This window comes from Pithys albifrons, chromosome 3 (assembly GCF_047495875.1).
Source record: "Pithys albifrons albifrons isolate INPA30051 chromosome 3, PitAlb_v1, whole genome shotgun sequence".
In the NCBI taxonomy this organism is placed as follows: Eukaryota; Metazoa; Chordata; class Aves; order Passeriformes; family Thamnophilidae; genus Pithys; species Pithys albifrons.
Window position 1 is genome coordinate 14,754,737 of NC_092460.1, and position 22,006 is coordinate 14,776,742.

Here is a 22,006-nt window from a genome sequence, read left to right on the forward strand (position 1 = left end):
CCACACCAAGGTTTCTGAAAACACACTCACAGATGCTGCTGGACAGAGTCATCCAAGTCCTGAAAACCCCTGCACCCACCAGCACATGGCCTGACCCACTCTGACTTCTCTCTTTGAAGGAAAGCAAAACAACAACCCTATTTCAGAAAGAAGCTTCTACAGAAGCATCTCTTCAGCAGCAAGGGACACACAGAAAGCATCAGCATCTGTCTAAGAACAGGAGGAGTTGGCAAAACAAGTCACATTCTGCATGACTATGGGGAAAAAAACAACCATCAACCAACCAAACATGCTGGCATTTGGTGCGTTTCCGTTTTTCTTAGCAATTTATGCCACATACCCAGAAATTCCTTGAGAGTGTGGAAATGTCTCCACAGGCACTCCAAGAATATTGGCTGAAATCTTTTAAGCTGATCATCTGATGTTAATTCAAAGAAAATTAAATGGAGCATGAAATGGAGCATCAGTATGCAGGAACCCAGAGGTACTGGAAATTAGTCCACAAGCAGCCAGGACTAGACAGCTCTAACATGAAACTAAAAGCAAACAAACAAGGTGAGTAAGGCAAGACAGAAAATACAGCTTATTTCAGTCAATGAGAGGTATCAGATGAAAGCAGCATCTTAGCAATTGAGACAGACCCAGAGGGAATACTGATAGGCAGGCAAGGAAGTTGAAGGCCAAAAGGGGTTGGATTTGAGTAAACGCAAATAGGCTGTGGAAGGGAAGCACTGAACTGTCAGAGTGAAGGAAGAAAACTGGGATAAACCAATAAACACCCCCAAGGGCTTCTTAGACAAACACAAAAGATAACAGTGAGACCAGATGTACAGAGGCTTAGAAAGGGACCCGTATCCTCATTAACAGTAAATGGATTCCTACCCATAGGAATCCCATTAGATGAGATGATGGCAGCTGGGACTGGATCCACTTCCAGAACAGTCAAGGGCATCGAGAGGAAAAAGCTGTGCAACAAGGACGGTGTTGCTGCTTAGAAAGGTGGCTGAGGTTACTGCCTTACTTTTGGGATCAAAAGGTGTCCCTGCAACTGCTCAGCCAAAGCACACCTGGCCAAACTACAATCCTGGGAACAGCACTGTCGCACACCAGCAGCAACACAGGAAACACAGGAGTGGGAGTAAAACCCACGCACACCTTTTCTAAATCCTATTTCTGTCAAGACATATGGACTGTCCCTCAGTCAGCCCAGGCAGGTGTTCACTGATTCCACAGCCCACTCCTGGAGGCAGGAGCAGTGTCACTCTGCCTTACACAAAGGTCAATCTCAGCCAGTCCTCCCTGGAAAGACTCAAAACATGCAGATTAACTAAAATATGTTCCTATACCTCCACTGTTGTCCTCCTCATTATATTCTTCCCTTTGTACATTTTTTTTCTACAGAAGAGAGCCTTCCCCAGCAAAGTGCTGCAAGTCTCTGAACAGGACAGGCCCAGCCTTTTCAGCTCTACTTTGATTTAGCTACATGTGATCTGAACAGCAGAACAGGAAAATGTTACAGAAAGGCTCTAGGAGCCTCTAGGGACAAGACCCAGCACAGGCATAAACACAGCAACAAACAACACGATATAAACATTCCAGCCCTCTCTCAGCCAGCTTTCCCTCGGCAAGCTGTGCCACAAACCATCACTGCCACTTCCCACCCAGCACCAGACCTTTCTTTTCCTGAGGAAGTAAGCCAGAGAGGGCTGTTGAGCAATCCTGCTGTAAGAGGAGATCCCTTAGAGCATTTTGCTTTTCAATATCTGTTGCACTCTGTTGCACACATCAGCACAATGATTGCTGTGCTCAGCAGAGAACAACACGCAGCCACAGCCCCAGGAAATCAGGCTGGCAGCAGCTGGCAGGGGTGGAGGGTCCTTGGTGCTTCTGCTGCTTCCCCCTTACTTGCCAACCTCTGCCAGCCACAGAGAGCAGGCAGGCTCAGCTTTCCCCTCCAGTCAAGTTCCTGCCCCTTCCATCCTCCCTGTTCATTTTCTCCAACAGCCCAAGCCTTCCTTTCTCAAGTAGCAAAACTCAGTTTTTCCACAGCAGACGCCTGCACAGATTTTGGTTCCATCAAAAACGCAATACATTTAGTTTAGTTTGGCTAATATGTCCTTGCTTGTGGCCTCCAGAGGTGACAGCACTCCAAGCTGCTTCCATGCAGCTCCTCAGTACCTGATTCTGGCCAGATCCCTGCAATGCCTCGGGAATGTCACCTCAATGGTCAGGTAAGACAAACTGACACACTAACTGGTGTGTGCAAGAGGGTATGGCAGGTCAGGTCTCCTCCTCCAGAGCATCTTTCACAGCAAAGCTCATGCCCAGAGGTTGGAGCAATTAAACATGGAAAAGTGACCAAACACTCCTATGTCATGGTCACAACAGCAACAGGAAAATGATCCATGTTCCCCCATTCCCAGCCCATCTTGGGATACTGGTTCAGCTGAGCACCAAGCAATACAGCAGGAGATGCTCTGGCCAAGAGGTTTTTTGTTATGGCAGACGTTCCCAATTGCTCTAAGTTTCTGAAAACTTTGCTATAATTTTAGAAGTGCAGATATGTAACACATTTTTTCCAAAATCCTGGTTTTGGAGAGACGTACCACCTCAGAAATCTAACACATAAAAGCTTTCCACAACCTACACTCTAGCTTACTTTCAGGACTAAAAGACCCTCTTAGATAACAGTGCCAGGATTTGATGATTTTCTGCCTTTCCCAGCCTCAATGGCACAGGTGATTCCCATGGCCTCATGTTGTCCATCCCAGGGAAAGGCATCAAGGCACCACATCCCCAGCAACCTGCACGAGGTTTCACTGTCATCCAGCTTGGGATTCATGCCCTGCTGGTTTGAGATCCTCTGTCTGCTGCAGTCACAACCCAGCCAAAATCCTCTAACTCTGCTTTCCTGTTCTGAAACAGTCAATTGCTGCTTATTGGAGTACAGATAAAATCTGGGTACAAAACTAGAGCGGAACTGTAAACGCTTGATCCCTCATGTCCATACAGGAAACAAGAAAACAAGGAATTTAAAACCGCTTCTGCTGACAGGCAAACCCTAAAGCCGAGTTAATGCAGAACAGCTGTTAACAAAAGTTCTACATTCAAAACATTAATACACATTCCTGTTCTTTGAATAATTGTCCTGGAACTGAGTGAAGACTTGCTACCCTCTTCCACCAGCACATCATTAATTAGCACATGTAGAGCACTAGTGCTGTGGACCAGCAGGATTAGGGGTTTTCAGTAACTGTGGGTTCCTATTTTACACTACATAGCAGTCCAATCACTCCCAATGGCACGGAAACTGATAGTGCTGGTGCCTAGAAGGCTTTCTTATCTCACACAGGATGTTGTGTTTCATGGTTTTTATAAATACACTGCAACTAACACTAAATGACTACTGGCTGTACAATAAAACTTAATGCTGCAGGATATTTAAATTACAGCAATTTGCAAAACCAGCATTCCAGCAAGAGCTGATCAATATGTGATAACCCATCCACAATAAATTAGTCAGTGCAATACTTTTATTGGGATTTGGTAATTTTTTCAAGTCATATGCTGTACAAACATTTGGTTTGGGTTATGAGTTGCGTTTGGGTGGGGCTTTTTTATTTCAAAGTGATTAAAATTATTAGTTTTTCAATTTATTTTGAAGTAGTAGGATGAAAACAGCACCCCCAAGTTGGAGAGTTGACCAGCACACAGGAGTCACTGATGAGCAGGGACTGTTACAAGAGCGTCCTCGGGAGGTCTGGAAATGTCTACATTCTGTATAATAATAAAAATACAGAAAATATTTATCATGCAGCAGTAAGAGCAACAAAAACCCCAATCAGATTCCTGCACAAGTACACAGCTGCATTGATTCAGAAGCAGAGATTTTCTAAGCTCCCACACCCTGAGAGTGCAGCAGACACAGCCAGTCACTGGCCCAGAGCGAGACAGCAGGAAAATGTATTTACAGTCATCACTCATCCCACACTGACACCATTACCAACAGCTCAAGCTATTCACATTTAGGAAGAAATCTTTTACAGGCCCAAGCAGGAATCTACTTAATCATGTGCTTCAGCACATACACATCTATCCCTTGAGCAACTTTCAGTGTTTTGCTGAACTATGCCACATACTTCTGTCCCAAGGGAAGGCTTTTAACATCTGTTTGTATTACAGGCAACATACTAACCCTGATAAAATAAAAAATACACTCTCAGATATGTTAATCCTTCAAGGCTGATCACATCAACTAGATCTCATTTTGCAGAGGCTTCAGAAAAAAACAAATGACCTTCAATGCAGCATTCAATTATTTCAAAACCAAATGAAACAGCCCAGCACAGCCAAATGCTCATGCTGGGAAGCCCAGCTGAGTGCAGCCACATGGAACCAGCTCAGGAACCACACCTGCCTTGGGACCACCTCATGCAAGTCCCAAAGACCCTGCAATCTGTATTCTCCCTTCCACCAAGGGAGCAGAAAATGGTAAACTGTTCTCAAGTTTTCTACATGATGCATTTCTGGCCAAATCACTGCCAGTTCTTCAAGCTTCATGCTGACAGGCTGCATGAGTTGTTTCACACAGTGGTAAGCTACCTCACCTTTCACCAGCATCTCCCTCTCCCCTTCCCTCCCCAAACTCAAAAAGGAGATCTGAGTTTCTTGCTAGGTGCAATCTCCCTGTCAGTCATTCACAGACTAAGCCAGAGATGCAAAGCAGACATTTATTTTACCCCAGTGCTTCTTTTCTGGCCCCAAGAGGGGACCCAGCTAAAGAAGCTCCTCTGAATTATTTTCAGTAAAAGACTATAGACTCCTTCACTGGAAAAGGTCAGAACTTGAGCCACTATAATGCTGACAAACACAAGGCTTCAATCTGCTGCAAACAAATGGTACAATGAAGTTCACACATACTATAAACAATCCAGAGCTTTGCCTGCATTTCTGCTGTGTGAAAATAGATGCTTTCAGCTGAGCCCAAAAGGAGGGCACTGTTCTGCAGCACAGACTACAAGTGACTGGTGGGGGCACAGAACAGCCCACAGGGCAATTCTCAATCCAACGGTTTCATTGTTTAACAATGTTGTTATGTGATGCCGCATTTAATTAAGTGCTTTCCCTTCAATAGACTACTTGAAAACTTATTTTTACAGAAGTAATTAATATTTTTGTAGGTGATGAAAATGAGAGCTGTTGAAACTTTCACAGTCCTCTGAGAAGCATTCAAATGCAGACAGGACCAACTTAGGCCTTCAATCAGACCTACAAAATGAACAGTGTATCACCATGCACAGTCACCAGGCTGGGTTTGCTTCAGATAAGAGAGAGAAGAGAACTTGAGGGGGTTTAATAACAAGCCTCAGCAGCTTTTTTCCTTAAAATTCATTAACCACTTTACTTCTTCTCAAATTAGTCTGTGTCTTTGTTTCCACTGCAATGCAACTGTTTGCATGATCCTCTACATGTCCCTGGAATGCAGCCACCCCACACCAGCCTCCCCCATCACCTGCCAGACATGTTGAGTCACTTGTTGATTCAGATAGAGCTTTGCCCCTCAAAATAAACCTCTTCGGTTAGAGGAGTGGTATTTTCAACAACATTAGCAAGTTGTAAACTCAGCACCCGTATTTTAATCAGCCAAACTAAAGATTCCATTCATCTACAGTACTTAACATGGATAACCTACTGCTCTAAGGCATCCTCATTTATTTTCATTATGCTTCTCCAACTTCAGGCACTGTGAAAACAGAATGAATTTCCTAAACTTGACAAACCAAACTAAGATACAAAAGTGGTAAAGTAGAACGACAGAGCAGAAAGGGGAGTAGATAGGAAATAAGCAAAGCAATTGTCTAACAGAAAATATCTTGACTACAAAGGACCAAAAGTCAGTATTTTCAGAATTCAGAATGCCTACATCATTAAAACAAAACTTCTTTGCAGAGCCCTCCAGCATTAATTCTTTACCTTCAGGTAAGGAAGGCATTTTGTATCACATGCCCTATTGAACACACACATAAAACCTCATTTCTCACTCTACTCCTTTTCACCATAAACCACTAAACACATGTTCTCAAACTGACTTTTGGCTCACCAGTAGGCACTGCTCATAACCTCAGCATGGAATCAGTGCCATACCTGGTGGCATTACATGAGGAGCTGCAAGGGAACCAGAGATTTTTAATCATGGCACATTTCACATAACTTTCATAACACAGCAATGGGAGAGCTTTGCACAAGCAGCAGAATCAACCTAAGCTCAGGTCAACACTGAGGAGCAGAGACACGTGTGCCTGGCACAGCGAGAACATGAAGCTGCTGTGGTCTGACATCTCATCTCCACTTACATTTTACCAACAGGCTCAACTTCCTTGCCCCGCTGTCCTGCTGGAGCCCGAGCTCTAATCTTCCTCTCCAGCTTTGGCTTAAAACACAGGTGACATCATCAATTCCTCTTTTTCATACAACAGTGATGGCAGTGATGAAAAAGCTGGTGCTCTCTCTCTCTCTCCAAAACAAGTGTGGCATTCATAACATACTTTTTGACTACACTCTACTTCTGCTGAAGGACAAAGCCTGGCAGAACTTTATAGGGTTTTCAGTCTGATACATCTTCAACTTCCCACTCCTTTTCTGAAGATAAACTATTCCAGCTAGAACTCTCTATATAAAGATATATTTGCTCAATAAAAAGGATTCTTTCCCCCCAACAGTAAACCAGTAGTAAAGCTTGATACATAAAATTAAATACACTCAGTTGAGTTATCAAATCATTTCCAACCACAAGGACAATGAAAATCAGCTCAGGCAGTACATTACATCAAGTTCTCCAATGGGAAAGATATTCTTACCTCGGGTTTATCTCTGTGTGTGTTTACAGCTTCAACATTCAGAAATATAGATTCTACTTTACATCCTGTTGATAGAAAACACATTTTTTAGCTATGTCTGCTTTTAAAATGAAGTTATAGCAAAGATGCAATCTAATTTTGAGTTGGTGAAGGTTAACCACTTTCCCCTTCTGATTTATATCAGAATTTCCTGAATTATGAAGAGCTAAAGCTACTGAAATGAATCTATTCCACCTGAATATTATTCTCAATCTGATAATACATCCTCACCTTAGCTTTATCATTATTTTCCTTGAAACAAATTCTTTTTTAAATATACATGAATATTCAGTAAAAAAGTTCTTTCTTGTAAATTTTTCTGGTTTTAAACATCCTAGATTTCTTAGAATTTCATTGCAATACAGAAGATAAACGCTGCTCTCATTTTTAAACACAATGACAAGAAGGTACAGGGTGTTGTAATTCCCATTCCTCTTCACATGCAAAACAGTTAAACTTCAAAGTTGATTCCTGAAAAGGAACTTCTGCTTTACATTCAAAAATTCAAAACTTCAATGAACCAAGAAAAATTAAACAGTCAGAAGAAACAACTATTTCCCACCTAGTATAAACTTAGGAAATGACATAATTTACTCAATACACCACAGGATCAGCATTTTAAGCAGTATCTGATTGCCAAACACTGCTTTATCTCACATGAACATGACTTTTATAAGCTACTACTACTCTACACAACATTCAATAATAGTCAGTTCCTCTGCCCTACCACAGAGACCATCTTCTATCCCAAAGAGGTTTGCAGATTTTTCTCCTCATTTATTTCCTAAAGTCATAACATACTCCATAAAATTGGTACATGACAGAAAAAAAATGACTTCTTAGAAAGCCACTGCACTTTAAAAAAAAATAGTAAGGCAAGTATTTCCCTTCCCTTAGGGAAGCCTATCATGAGAAACCCACTTGACATGAACACTGTGAGCAAACACTGCAGGAGAGCCAGCTCAGAAACAGTCAACCATAAAACAGGTTTCTAGGAGGAAAAGTACATATCTCCCACTGGAACAGGACCCTTAGTCATCCTTCCGCTCACAGATCCACTGTGACCCTTGAGACCAAGCCAGAACAAGCTCTGGGCCCTGCTGCTGGCCATTACTAAGGACTGATTACGCAGCAGACACTTCCAGAGACCTCTCAGTCCTTACCAAGAGCTGAATTTAAGATCTGAAAAAAACATTGTATGGAAAGCTCTAAACGTAAACTAAAGGGACATGAGTTACTCCACAGCAACCACATACCCCCAGCGCATTTTTAATTACTGATGACCAAGTTCAAACCTACAGCAAGCTGCAGTTTCTCTTTCCTGTGTACTCCCACACAGACCACCACGACACTGGATTGCTGGGTAAAGGTCTCATTTATCCTCATCCAACTGTCAGGCTCTAACAGATGTTCTCCTACTGCAGATCAGACACTCGAGGCAGGAATGATGCTGCTTCCAACGGCAGGATAAGGAAACACCCAGGGGAGGCCTTTCCCCAGAACAGGATTAGCTGGAAGGTATTAAACACACCAGGTCTGATCCTGCATCCTGCCTCGCTGGAGCCAAGCAATACATCAGCTGGAAATAATGCCACAGATCTGTACTGTGGAAATGATTTACACCTGTGCCTTCAGAGGGTGGAATTCCAAAGAGTAGCTCGACTGAAATGTGCTAATCAGACACACATATACTTTAAAAAAGGACAAAGCTCTTCTTTCACTGAAGTCAAAAGGGCAAGGACAGCACTACACCATTCTGCTTCCTTCCTCATTTAGTGTGTGAGCAAACACTCCAAACATCCAGGTCTTCTTAAAATTTATGAATGGTCACCCAACTTATCACAAAAAAGAAAACAACCAATCAAACAAACACACACACACAACAAAAAAGTCACCAGAAAACCTCCACAAAACCAAAGACAGCCCCAAACAAAAACCTCTGGTGGAAATAGGCAGAGATTAGTGAGCAAAGACAATCTAGTTTATTAACTGTTCTAAATCTGTTTTCAAAACTCCAGGTTGTCATGCAAGGCTGGGAACACCAGATGTCACCACAGTATAGGCAGTTGTTACTGTAGGACAACACAGCAATTAAATGACAAAAATCTCTTCAGGCAGATTTCCCAGCCTGACAGATCCTTTGTTTCATAATGTACTTTGTTTCAACTTTTTTTTGAAGCTTAACAAAAAGTACAGGTCTCAACCACTATTTCTCAAAGCTGATAATCAAAAACAGCTTTGCACTTCCAATTAATGACTGGACTGGCATTTTTGGGCAAACCATTTCCTGGTAAGATGTGCAGATATCTCTGTCTATAGATGATCTTCTGAGGTGTGATATCAGAAGATACAACTCGGACATCACTTAAATAACGGCAGGTACACGTTAAAACTGAGGTTGAAACACACACAAACCTTCATTAGCAATCACCCTATAACCCAAGCAGGGGCTGTTACAACCCACAGCCCACACTGCCCAAGCTGGTAGAGGAGCCCAGTGAAAGCCCCTTCACAGCTGCTGAGAAACGATGCCAACATCAACAAACAAGGACAGTTATGTGACACTGTGAAGGTCCATGAAAAAAAATACTACAGAAAAAGAGAACAAAGATGTTTAAGACTAAGGGAACACCCCTTGTAAGATGATAAACCTGTATAAATGTAAATTTGCCTTTCTTCTATAAAGCAATACCCTTCAATACACCAATGAAAACTGAGACCTTGCTCTAGCAGATGTGTAAATGCATGGGTTTGCCAGAAGAACTAGTGAAATAGCATAGGAATTGAGCACAAAACTGTCCTCTAGCAGTTACAGCCACTCACTGGTGTTTTCAGGCCCTCCTCAGCACATCTGTATTTCCTGGCATAAGGCAAAACAAATGTAAACCAAAGGATTCACTGATTCTAACAAAGCTGTGCAGGCATACATGCAACGTCAAATCCACCCCTCTAATTCCATTTTGAAGTAAAATAAATTTAAAATTAGTTTTGATTTAAATGCTTCAACCTTTCCTGATGACAAAGACAGTATAGTTAAACTTACATTTAATTCCACTTACCATAAGCCACCGGGGTTAGCTTTAAGACAGTATGCAGTGGGCACTTCAGGTAAGGCAGTTGTTCTGAGAAATCAAACCAGAGTCACATATGAAATACTGGTTACAAGTAACTTCTCTCTATTCAACCACTTAAATGAGCTTTTATCTGCCAGTGTATCTGTTTTCTTCCCTAGCATGCAACAGAGATGCTAATCAAACAGAGCAAAAAACAAACATCACTATTTCAGGTGAGGAGCAGCTTAATAACATCAACTACCAAGTTTCATATGTGGATCAAATATACAAAAATTACCTGCCTAACACAGCCAACCCCTGATGATACAGGATTGCTGGAATTTACTGTCTGGAACCTTAATCAGTAAATTTTCAAAAAACAGACCATCTGCAAGGTACCAAGGAAGACTCACCTGCGGGCTTGTCAAGAAAATAGGCGAGCAAACAGCGCATGACAGCCTGGTGACATATGACAAGCACATTTTCCTGCCTTTCAAGTTCCATAATTACAGGCTCCAGTCTCTGAACAAGATCTTCATAGGACTGGGTGGGGAGGAGAAATACACAGCACATTAAAAAGGGAAAACTCTTTGAACAGTGTATGTATATACAGGGGATCTTACTTTCATATTAGTCAACTTCTATATATTAGTGAACAGACAAATACTGCAATAATAATTTTCTTTAAATTAAGAACACAGTTCAGGTCTTCCAGACTACCAAAGAACAGATACATAACAAAATAAATCTCCCTCATGGAAAAGCTTTATTAAATTAGACACTTTGATCAAGAATGTCCACCAAATCCCTAGAATTTAATTCACAGCATCTGCAAATATACAGGTTAAGTCTTGCACGCCATTTTCCATACCTCATCTTCAAAAGCGTTTCTCTTCCAAGCAAGAATCTGGGAAGCCCAGCCTACAGAAAGCATATAAAGACTTCACAAAGCCCGACTTGTTCAGGCTGCCCTTTGAAAACAAACCACAGGCTTGTTGGTCTGGTGACAGCAGCCACCACCCCACCAAAAGTCACAGAGCCAGGAGAATGGTTGCTCCTGCAAGGGCAGGGGGATCTGCTGCAAGAATGCTGCAGCACCAACACAGCAGGGTTTCTGCATGTGCGCGATGAAGTTGATTTTCATGTCCACAGTAAAGGCAATACTTCCAAAATACATCATGAAGAGAACTCAGCACATCCCTCAGCGGGGCAGGGACTGACCACAGAAACTGCCTCGGCCCTGGTCCCAGCACAGGATAGAAAGTGGCTCTGCTGATGGAGCCCTGGGCAAGAGAAAGCCCCTGGTCCCCAGCGAGCTGTGCAAACCCTCTTGGACCGTTAACAGAGACACAAAACTGCCTTTGACAAACAACACAAATCTACCTTTGACAAACGGCTGAGCTCAACTAATCACCCCAAGGCATTGAGCTGGTTTGAAATGTTTGTCACTATCCCGGAGGATGGCACCGGTTTGAAAAACAAACACTCCTTGTTCAAATGGATTAGGAGAACTTTGCAGCTTAATGACTGCCTAATTAGTAAGACCGGGGTCACACTCCCAGGAACGCTGCTCTTATCACAGTGATTGCTCTTGACTGCTGAGGAAGAAGATGACAGAGCCCTGGTTCCTCATGACACCAACAGCGAGCAGCCGGTCCAATTACTCCTCCACCCTGCTGCCCAGACTCCTGAGCCTTCAGCACCCACAGACAGGCCCTGTGACCATCTGCTAATTGCTGCACTGTAATGGGGTTGCTTTAGAAAAAGCTGTCAGCAAGCGATTTTCCCAGAGGCAAGGAGTTTAATAAAGTGAAAGACCAACGTGGCTTGAGATTTCCCCAGCACTTCACCCGGAGCTGCCTGCAGAACAGTCACCACCAAGAGCAAGGATGAATAAAAACAGCCCAACTTGGCAGTATTTCTGCATATGCAACAGCTGAAGCCTTGCAATCATTCTTCCTGCTTTATCACTGCAGGACCAGCACAGGAACCATGCCCACAAGATCAAAGCTCTCCATTGTTTTTCTGAATTTATTGTTTTATTTTTCAAGCCCTGAATCGAGCCCTAAATGGTCTGGGCTCAATCGTTGCAAGCTCCTGTGTGCTTTCCCATGGAGAAAGAAGCAACCTTTTCATTAATTTAAAAATTTAATTTTCCTTTCTAAGGCCAGCACGCATGTATTCAAGAAGACAAGGAAGCCCTTCACCTTAAAAATTTTAAAATGGCATACCTCCCCTTTAGGGTATCTGTATCTGTATTTGTCCTGGTCTCTCAGTGCAAATTCAAGCGGGTAATTTTCCTGTATTTCTTCATATGTCATTTCTTCACACACTCCCTGTAGGTTATGAAAATAATTAAAAGCCACATCTTTTCAGCAGTGCAAAAAGCAGATATCACTCAAATAAAAACATATATAAATAACCTTTAACAATTTTGTTACTCTGACACTTAAAACTGTCACATGTGATTAACAGCTGGACTCTTCCGTGTAAGAAGGAATCCATAAATCCTTATATAGGTGAAGTTACATATATGAGCAAGCAAGGTCACATTTTATCTATTGAAGCTGCTTTTATATCGTAGAGGTACAGCTGCAAAGTGCCAACTAGCAGATACACCTACTCTTAATTTCTTTCCAACACCCACCTACCCACAATTTCATACTATTATGGCTTCTACAGGGGAATGTTTTACCTGAAAAGACTAAACAAGAATTAATTAACTATGGCAAAATTTAATAACATGCTTAGCCTTGTTAACAGGAATTAATGACAACTTTTCCAGCCTCTAGAAGCAGCTTCAATGACTTCCACCCATAAAAGGCATATTATTAAAATACTAAATACTTCCTTCATCCCTAGTAATCAAAGCAACTTATTAGACACTTTAAAGAGAACAACTTACTGCATCTATCTCGTTCAAAACCTTCCACTGCTCATAAGGCACTCCCAAGGCTTCAGCAGTCTGAATCGTCCTTTTCATCTGGCTGGTCCAAACTTTCAGATCTTTGATATTTTGCTCGTTAATAAACTGTGCCAAGCTTTTGGCAAACTGAAAGAAAAACCGTGAGACACTGGATGAGGGCTCAGAGCCAACACACTGTGTTCAGTCTGGAATACACAGGCTTTAGCCTCTGTAAACTCATTACAACTTTTCCAAAATACTGTCAAAGTTTTTGCTAAGAAATACAACACACTCTGTTATCCAAGAGCAAGGGGAGAGGAAAGAAAAGTAGTACAAGGAAAATACAAGTTTTCTGCAGTTCCTAACTTCATTTCCAGGAATGTGCCTTTCAGCTTCAACCTGCATACTTTTCCAATTATCCAACTAGTCAGGATTTTACAAATATACAGTTAAAATAAAGCCCTCTTGCCAACTGCTTTGTGCTGCAGCATAAAGAGGAATTTCAGCCAACAGAAAGACAGAGATAAAAGAGTACATACCACATCACAACACACAAAGTGTCCATCCTGTTTCCACTACCCAAATACACGATTAAAAAAGTAATTCTTAAACACATTAAAAGGAAAAGACTGCAGAGGAAGTAAGCTGCAATCACCCAGCACAGACCCACACAAATCCCTGTCACGCCTGCCCAGGAGCTACATACTTCTTTCCCCCTGACAGACAGCCCAGGATCTCCTCCTATTCTCCCTTTCAGATTGAGTTCACTCTCTCCATGTCGACAGAGGTAGATTGACCGAGGAGTCACATGGATATTCATGAGGTAGTAGACAATCCGGCTCTGGATGTGATCCATCACTCTGTTCACAAGGTAACTCCTTCCGACATCCATAATTTTAATGTAAGAAAGATCCCTTTCATGAGAAAATTAGGAAAAAAAAAAGAAAAGGAAAAAAAGTAAGATTCCATGTAGTTTCTCTTTTTCTATTAGCACACACCACAGTCTTTCCAGCCTCTCTCTCATTATAAAACAAAGGGGCAACAAGCCATAGAAATGAAAAAATCCTCAATTACCCATGGAATATGCATTAGTCCTAAGAAATAATGCAACACTCCAAAGGTATAGGATGAACTTTATTCCTTTCACATGTGAGCTGCTCATATAACTTTCTTTTCTATTCCCTTTACTTGCACTTCATCCAAATCTAGATTCTACTTCTGGAAAAATACAGCCCTCCCACTGAAAGGAAGATTCAGTGGAGTCACTGAAGTTACCACAGTTGGATAAGATATCCAGCTATTTTACAATACCTGAGACTTTTTTCCAGGTTACAAACACTTTCCCTCAGCAAGTATTTGTCTGATTGCACCCAGAGGGCAAAAGGCACAGGCACTATTTATCCATCTCAGTTAATCCCTCCAGAAAAACTAGGGCATCACAAGGACTGGGGACTAATCTGAAGCAAGACATTTTCTCAACCTCTCCGTCAACAACTATTTATTAACAGTACTCTAATTTACCCCACCTTCTCTCAGCATCAGATATCCAATAATTTCAATTTTCACTGCTTATTCTTTCTCATCTGAGCTATAATTTTAGAGTAGCCTCTAGTTTACAGAAGGAAAAAGGTCTCATAAGCTGAAAATAACCACCACTGGTTTCTAGTGATGCACTTGAGACACCACACCACCATAAAACACAAAAACTTTTAATAAAACCAAATGGAGGTGATGAGAAACAAGCATCATCACCTCATCCCTGCTACTGTTCCAACTTTGGAGTTAATCATTACTATTCTGGCCAGGCACAACCATTAGGTCCATCACAGAAATTACACGCCTGAACTGAGCCGATTGAACCAGCTTCACGCTGCTTACACTCAATTACATTAAAATGCAGCTCAGCCTCCTCTGCAGCTCTGGTCCTGAAACAACCCAGGATCACCTGGTATATGATCCTCAAATCCCACCCTGAAATTCTGGACTGTAGCAAGTGAAACAGGGCACCTCTCTTATGGTTCACCCCTACCTTACTTTCAAGAGTTTGAAGTTAATGAAAAACAGAAGAATGCTTTGGTAAGAGGATAAATAACCCAGCTAAGAGAGTTTCTCACAGCCCTGCATCTGCAGGGTAATTTGCAAGCACAAATAAATACATTTAGAAGTCACATTTTTAAGAGTGATGTGTTCATAATTACTCTTAACCATGCCAACTAATTAAGTTATGCTTATAAATCACTCAAGTCTCGTCTACATACACAAAAAACAAGTACCAACCAACCACTGTAGCAAGCCTGGAATAATTCCCAAATGCTGGTTCTATCCCAGAAGAATCATACCATTCTCCAAATGGGAAAATCAGAAAGAACATTGTCCCAGAGTGGACTTGTTAGCCAATTTTGCTCAAACAAGGAAGTTTCCAGGCTACACCCGTTGAGTCAACTCTCTCTAACTTGCCAAAGGAAAGAGATTTCAAGCCATTAAAAAAACACGACTTGAAAGCCCTAATCCCCACTACAGGATGCTCCAATCCATAAACAAACATTTTAATAACACTGTGATCACTAGTTGTGATCACAGCACTCTTTCATCACTTACTTGTCCAGAGTTTCATCTAACGTCTCATATGAGTTCTTGTAGCACTCTATTCTTTTCATGAAGTCTTCTGTTGCTTCATCATTACTACAATCAACATAGTCAGGACTACCCAGCTTCACTTGCTGTTCATAATAAAATGAGGAGAGTATTACATAAGTTTCTTTTCCTTTTTCATGGAAGTTTAAAGAAATAAGGAGGGGGACAACAGAATACAAGGTATTGTCTGCAAGTTAATTAAAACACACATAAAGCAAGAATAACTATTCGTCAGAGAAATTAAACTTCTGAGTTAGCAACATTCACATGAACAGGAGATTAAATGAAAATCATTCCACTAATGGGAACTAATGTGGGGGTTTTGATATTGAAAGTTCTTATAAAGTACTGCTAAAAATACTGAGCAGTTAAAGCAAACTTTCCTCCACCACAACACTCACCACAATATTTGCAGCAATGACCTCTGGATCCACACACACTGACTCCACAAAAAAAGTCTTCAATCCAAATGGAAGTCATATGAACAGAAGGAAGGAAGAATGTATTAAAATACCTCTGGAGACTCACACACACAAGCAGCATATTGCCCACTTCCGTGCTAAGGTCTTTTTAACAGTGTCATGCATTAAACTTTCCTCCATTTACTCAGACATTTTCTTCAGACCTTCATATCAGAAATCCCTGGCTTACTATTCCATGAAGCATCATGCTTTATACTCTTTTCCCCAACAATTTGAAAAATTTTTCAGTGAGAAAAAAATGTAGGATGGAAGAAGAAATAAATGCAGAAGATGCAAGTTCAGCCTCACAAACAGTAACTAATGCCTCAGAAATAATAGTTTAGAAACCCCTCAGCTAATGGAGTAGCCTCACTTAAAGAGAGGTTTGTGTTTTATTGTGTCAAAGGTTTATGGAGATGTAACATTAGAGGAGGACAGCTAAATGCAAAACAATCCTGGACAGAAGGCGGGAAACCACAGAGAGTTTTTGGTTTGTACAGAATAAACATAGAATTACGTTTGAGTATCTGCAGCAGAAATCTGAACTGCACAAAGAACCACATTTTACATAGCTCCTGCTGACAGTGCACTCAGAACTACAGGTCTGGGATGACAGAATTGAAGCCACAGCACAAAATACCTGAGCTCTAAACAGTACAAACATGAAAGATGAGAAAAATTAGGACTGGGTGACTTTTAATTACAAACAATTTTGGGGAACACAAAATGTATTACTGACTAAACATCTAAGAAGGATGTGCCCTGTGCTGGTGCTCTTAGAGTACAGATAAAGGCAAAACTATCTGCCTTACTTGCCCAGGCATTAGCTCAGAACTGCTTTGCTTCTAACTCACCTTATATCCATTTTCTTCACCAAATTTATAAATAGTTTCCCTACGTTCTCGAGTTGTGTTTGTAGCATCAAAAACCTAGGAATAATTACAGGGAGAGAGAGAAAGGAATTTAAAAAGCATCACAGCCTGTTAGTGACAACAAAAATAAGCGTTCAAAGTCCCTCAATGTGAGGGAAAGCAATGGAAACACTTCCTCTTCCCTCAACTGCACCACCTCAATGTGCTCAAAAGGAAAGCAAAGACATTCCTACTTTACACATATTATTTACTAAATACTAAAAGGAGTAATATTTGGAAAGCACTACTACTACCAGAAGAACACTGGATTTGAAAGGAGCAACCAGAATTTATGCCTAACACACAATACCGAAGAGAATCTTCCTCCTGGCCCATTACCACCAGTAAATACTACTGCATAGGTTTTAACTTACACTACCCAAGAGAAGATGCTACAATCAATCTGCTATTCAAAATGCAAGTGAAAAACTCTTAAAGGGCAGAAGATCTGCAAGAGTTGTTAAATCCTGCCCATGAATTAAACAATCAATGCAGCCATTTTTCTAAGAACATGTTTAGCTCTGAACACACCAGTGTTTTACTTAAGTATGAAGTCTGCCAAAGCATAATTCCAGCAGAACTTACAGTTATAGGTAGTGGTTTTCCCTAATTAGTTAATGAAAACATGAGGGTTGTGTTAGTAGTCTTAATTACACAAATTAATCTGAAACACAATGTCAATAGCTGAGCAGCTGATGTTTTGCACCCCATTATTAAATACTCAGGTATGCACCAATTTATTATGAGTTTCTCCTGCTCTCCTCAGAGATTTCTCATGCCAGTAACACAACTGCCAAAGGAAAACAAAAATCTGATAAACTGAAGAGCTACTGGAATTACTCAGCCTGTGTATTACCCAGCAGACACACACTGTTTAGAACAGAAGCATCTCAAGAATGGGAGTTCAACACGGAACTTACAGCCACGTGCCCGTTTTCTTCACTGAGGTACTGCCGGACGTCGTTCAGCGCTGCTAAGGCACACTGTCTTAAAAATGAGAGAGAGTGGAAGTCAAACAATAGCTACAGTCATTTTATTAATGCATTTGTGCCCTGCAAATGTTAGATAATTTATCACAAAGGCACAGTCCCTCTGCAAGCATGGGAAAAACCAAGAGAGGACAACCAAGCCACATTAAGGAAATACCGCTGTGTCATCTGCTCCTCTGTAACTGATACGACTTTACATCACCACTGAACACCCACCAGCTTTGCTGGCCACGATAAGCTTTCATTGATCTAAAGTGACATCCCTGAATCATCCCTGCAACTGTATTCTTTTCCCAATTTGCTATTCAGGTATTTCCTTCTTAATTTGGTTCTCAAAAAGGGGAAAAATAAGCCAACTTAAGGCTCTTATCTTTTTTATCTCTAAGTTAAAGTGGAGAGAAAACTACTTTACAGCAATCTACTACCTCTCTTTTTAGCTATTGTGTGAAAACTGCTTATGTGAAAAAACCCCAACATGTTAACATGGAGAGAAACTAAGTTAACATCAAGTATTAGGAACTGAGGTGAAAATAACACCCCATTGCAGTCACCAACCCAGTGTAATCAGTGCTGGAAGCAGTTGAGGACACAAACACCTAAAAACACCCCTGCACACTTTACACTTGTGTTAAATCTAAGTAAGAACACATTTGCAACTTCCCTGTGTCCTCAGAATTATTATTATCTTCCAAGTCCATTATGAATCCTAACACATCAATAATGTTGGAGGGCAATGTTATCACTATACAGCATTTACTTGCTCATAGAACAAAGCCCCATTTTTTTCCAGTAAGTGCAGTCTCTTTGCAGTACCAACATAAAAGCCTGGCCATTTCAACAGCCCTTCTAAGCATTACTCCTTGATTTTGACTTCCAGACTGAAATTCATAACTCTTCTATTTACCACATTCTGCATGCACAGCTTTCTCTTAGAAGAGAAATGAAGGCTTTCCAATCCTGACAGTATTTCCACATTAGCACAGTTAATAGATGGCAGGAGCTGAGATTCATCAGTCAGGTCTCCACTGAATAAATATAAACCCTCTTTACTCATTACTAACAAGGCAGATTAGCTCATACAGCCCTTTTCATGTTACATCCCTCACCATTTAGTCTAAGGGGTGACACAGAGGCACGTTAAAAGGTTTAGTTCTACCTGTAAGCAAAAGGAGGTGGCTTGTAAGGCTAATTCACCTCATAGCTACTCTTTAGTCCCAAAGGATTAAGAGGTTCTTATGCAAGTTGTTCTATTTGGCATTAGCAACACTCAGTGCTGCTGAGGGGAAAAGGGAAGGGGGAGAGAGGACAAGGGGAGGGACAGCCACAAAAAGTCCACACATTTCTGATGCCTGAGCTGAAGCTGAACTAAGAACAAACCACTCCATATATTGCAAGTAGCCTAAATGAAAAAGTGTTTCCCCATTCCTCTCAAATTTCTAGTCCTCATTTCATGCTGCACACTCTTAAATGCTTTCCTGACATACTAAAAAGTACAGTGAATGTTGAAGAAAAATCAAGAGACTTTTCATCTACTCTTTATTCTCAAAGTCTGTCTCTATATGAAGGCACAGCCTCTTTCCAGGCAAGAGAGGAGACTCAAATGCTTCATGTGGACACAGATGCTCACACTGGTTCTCTCCTTGCTTTGCACGGCATTAGCAAAACATGGCAATTTCAGCAGCAGTGCATTGGCTGACTGCATGAGGCACCTGCCTGGTGGCCAAACAGACAATTTCAGGAAGAAAATTATAGTGTTTGATTCCTGCTTATTTAAACAGATAACGACAAATGTTCCAAGCGCTCCAGGTGAAACATTCTAGTTTGCAAACCAAAAAGAAAAGCAGTTATGTGGGGTTTTTTTCCTTTTTTATGATCCAAACAAAAGCTTTAAAATGGCATTTTAGGAATTAGGCAGCAGAGTCACATCTATTAGTTGATACCTTAAAAAATGGTAGGAAAAGTAATAACTATTTGCTAAAATTGTTTTGAGTGAAAATACCCTAGAATAGTTACGTAACAGTAGTCATAGGTGAAAAGGAATCAAGAAGCAATCAACAAAAAATCCCAATTTTTAATCAGCCTAAAGAAATCACTTTTCCAGCTTCTCTAGAATTTCCTTTCCTTGTCACTTTATGTTGCAGTCTCCCTAAGGATCTTACTGAGCGTACAAAAGCTCAACTTACAGCCAACTCTAAGAGCAAATTACACAGAGTATCATTTTAACACATTTAGTGACATGTACTAAACACAACCACAACTTACTTCCTGATTTTCAAGCCTTCTTCGTTGTCAGGCAGGAAGAATTCAAAGGATTTATACTTTTTCACCAAATCTCGACGATACTGACCAACATTGAATTCTGCCAAGAAGAAACCAGTATTAGTGGGAACTAACAGCAGTCATGGGAAAAGGACAAAAGTTAGGACAACTTTGAAACCAAAAAACTACCTGCAAGAATAAAATAGCTTAGTATGTATGAAGTTAACATATACCACTTTTTGTGGTTTGAGGGGTTTTAAATACAAAGACAACAATAAATCACAGAAATCACTAAAGAACATTTGGGCTTTGGTGGAATGGCTTGGCCATATTGCACTGCCTCTGCCTGCCAGTCTGCCTGGACAATAAAAAGAAACTCTTTTCCTCCTTTACAGGGGTTACTCAAAGTCTGTGAAGGACTACTAATTATAACATTAACAATAATCAATAATTCTGATTACTAGCTTTTTCTTCCATATATATGCACAGTGAAACAGTATTCTGACAGCACACCCCCAAATTTACAGCTCTTATTTATGCCAGAAAGAGCTCTAAATAGAACTAACCAATCCTGCTTTTGATAAACAAAACTTAGAATTCAACTAGTGGAAACATTCTAAGAACCCCACTCAAATACTTCTATTCCTTAAGGATTACTATATCCTATTTCTCAATCCTTGTTCCTTTTTTAATCTTACATTGTAAAAACAAAAAAAAACCCAAAACATGAAAAAAAATCAGCTTAAGTATGGAACATAACTTCACTGTGATCTTGTAACAGTGGTGAGAGAAAACTATTCCTTATCTGGGCACAGGTCTGTAAAGTTCATGGCCATACACGTGCCACAATATTGGGTATGGGGTGAGAGCAAGACAGTTCTGTTTTGCTACAGACCACACAATGACACTGAACACTAATTAATTTCATTCAATGGCTCTGAAAGTAGGGTTCTGAAATGCAATTAATGTTCAAGTTGTTTCAGACCTATAGCTTTTTTTCTGCTGAACTACAAAGCTTTTTCCTTTTTATTTTAAATGGTAGAAGACACTGAAGTATTCTGTTTGAGAAGCTGCCAAAGTACAACTATTTGGCAGACTTCATTTCTGGAAAGAGAGAAGCAAGCAGTAGATACAGTTGTGGAGTTGCAATTAAGAAAAAAAGATGTAGAATAATAGAGCTCAAGAGGCAGCTGCTGTATAGAGATTGCTGCTGGGATTTGGAGCAGAGGATAAAGATCTAAGTCTTGTTTATTTCTCCAAAAGTCAACTTTTGTTTGAATTCAGCAGTGTTGATGGAATTTTTATGGTCAACTGTACATCACAGATTATAGAACAATGCAGGTTATTCTGTGCTGGTTTTAATGAGCACTGGCCACACTGCCTACATGAAAAGGTGGGTCCTTGTAAGAAAAACAGAAAATGCAAGATCAGATGGTCAGTGTTGTCAGGCAACAAACCTTTAAAAATCAAAAGCAATGAATTTCGCATGAATGAATAGTTACTGGAAGAAGGTCCTGCACAGCAAAAGTGCTATCTAGAGGAACAATCTTCAGCCCTTATCAGTGTCCACCCCTATGGAAAAAGTTTTCCCAAGTTAACTGGTATCACAGCTACCACACAGCCACAACTATTCAAAAAAGTTTCCAAGGTTCAGTATCTAAAAACCACATTGCAACACAATTCTCTTCAGGCATCTAATTGACCTCATTTCCTTCAAAAAGCCCAGACAAAAGTCCTCTGTATTTTTAACCATTTCACATTTAAACAACAGAGGATTTTGGAAGGAAGAAAACACAGAACTGACGGCTGAAATGATTCAACTAACACCAACCCTGGGCTATTTAACTCCACCTTCTGCTCTTGAGCTCTGCAGCTGGCTTAATGTTACATGAAAAGAT

At 40.8% G+C, this 22,006-nt stretch overlaps 1 protein-coding gene across 8 annotated transcripts in view; it reads right to left on the bottom strand.

The window, feature by feature from the left end:
• The window catches only part of LOC139669797 (6-phosphofructo-2-kinase/fructose-2,6-bisphosphatase 4), a 50,477-nt gene that overhangs the window by 3,782 nt on the left and 24,689 nt on the right, over positions 1–22,006 (bottom strand). For 6 of the 8 annotated variants that reach the window (XM_071550562.1, XM_071550563.1, XM_071550566.1 and 3 more), the window contains exons 3-15: positions 20,112–20,208; positions 17,781–17,847; positions 16,804–16,878; positions 15,890–15,946; positions 15,453–15,574; positions 13,561–13,768; positions 12,855–13,001; positions 12,181–12,285; positions 10,363–10,492; positions 9,956–10,018; positions 6,858–6,922; positions 6,354–6,430; positions 3,516–3,777 (exon numbers count right to left, since the gene is read on the bottom strand). In XM_071550562.1, coding sequence (XP_071406663.1) covers positions 3,771–3,777; positions 6,354–6,430; positions 6,858–6,922; positions 9,956–10,018; positions 10,363–10,492; positions 12,181–12,285; positions 12,855–13,001; positions 13,561–13,768; positions 15,453–15,574; positions 15,890–15,946; positions 16,804–16,878; positions 17,781–17,847; positions 20,112–20,208 — 1,220 coding nt within the window. In that variant the 3' untranslated portion in view covers positions 3,516–3,770. Of the gene's footprint in view, positions 1–3,515; positions 3,778–6,353; positions 6,431–6,857; positions 6,923–9,955; positions 10,019–10,362; positions 10,493–12,180; positions 12,286–12,854; positions 13,002–13,560; positions 13,769–15,452; positions 15,575–15,889; positions 15,947–16,803; positions 16,879–17,780; positions 17,848–20,111; positions 20,209–22,006 lie in introns of those variants that run through there. The other 2 variants (XM_071550561.1, XR_011697321.1) reach the window with 2 other exon arrangements.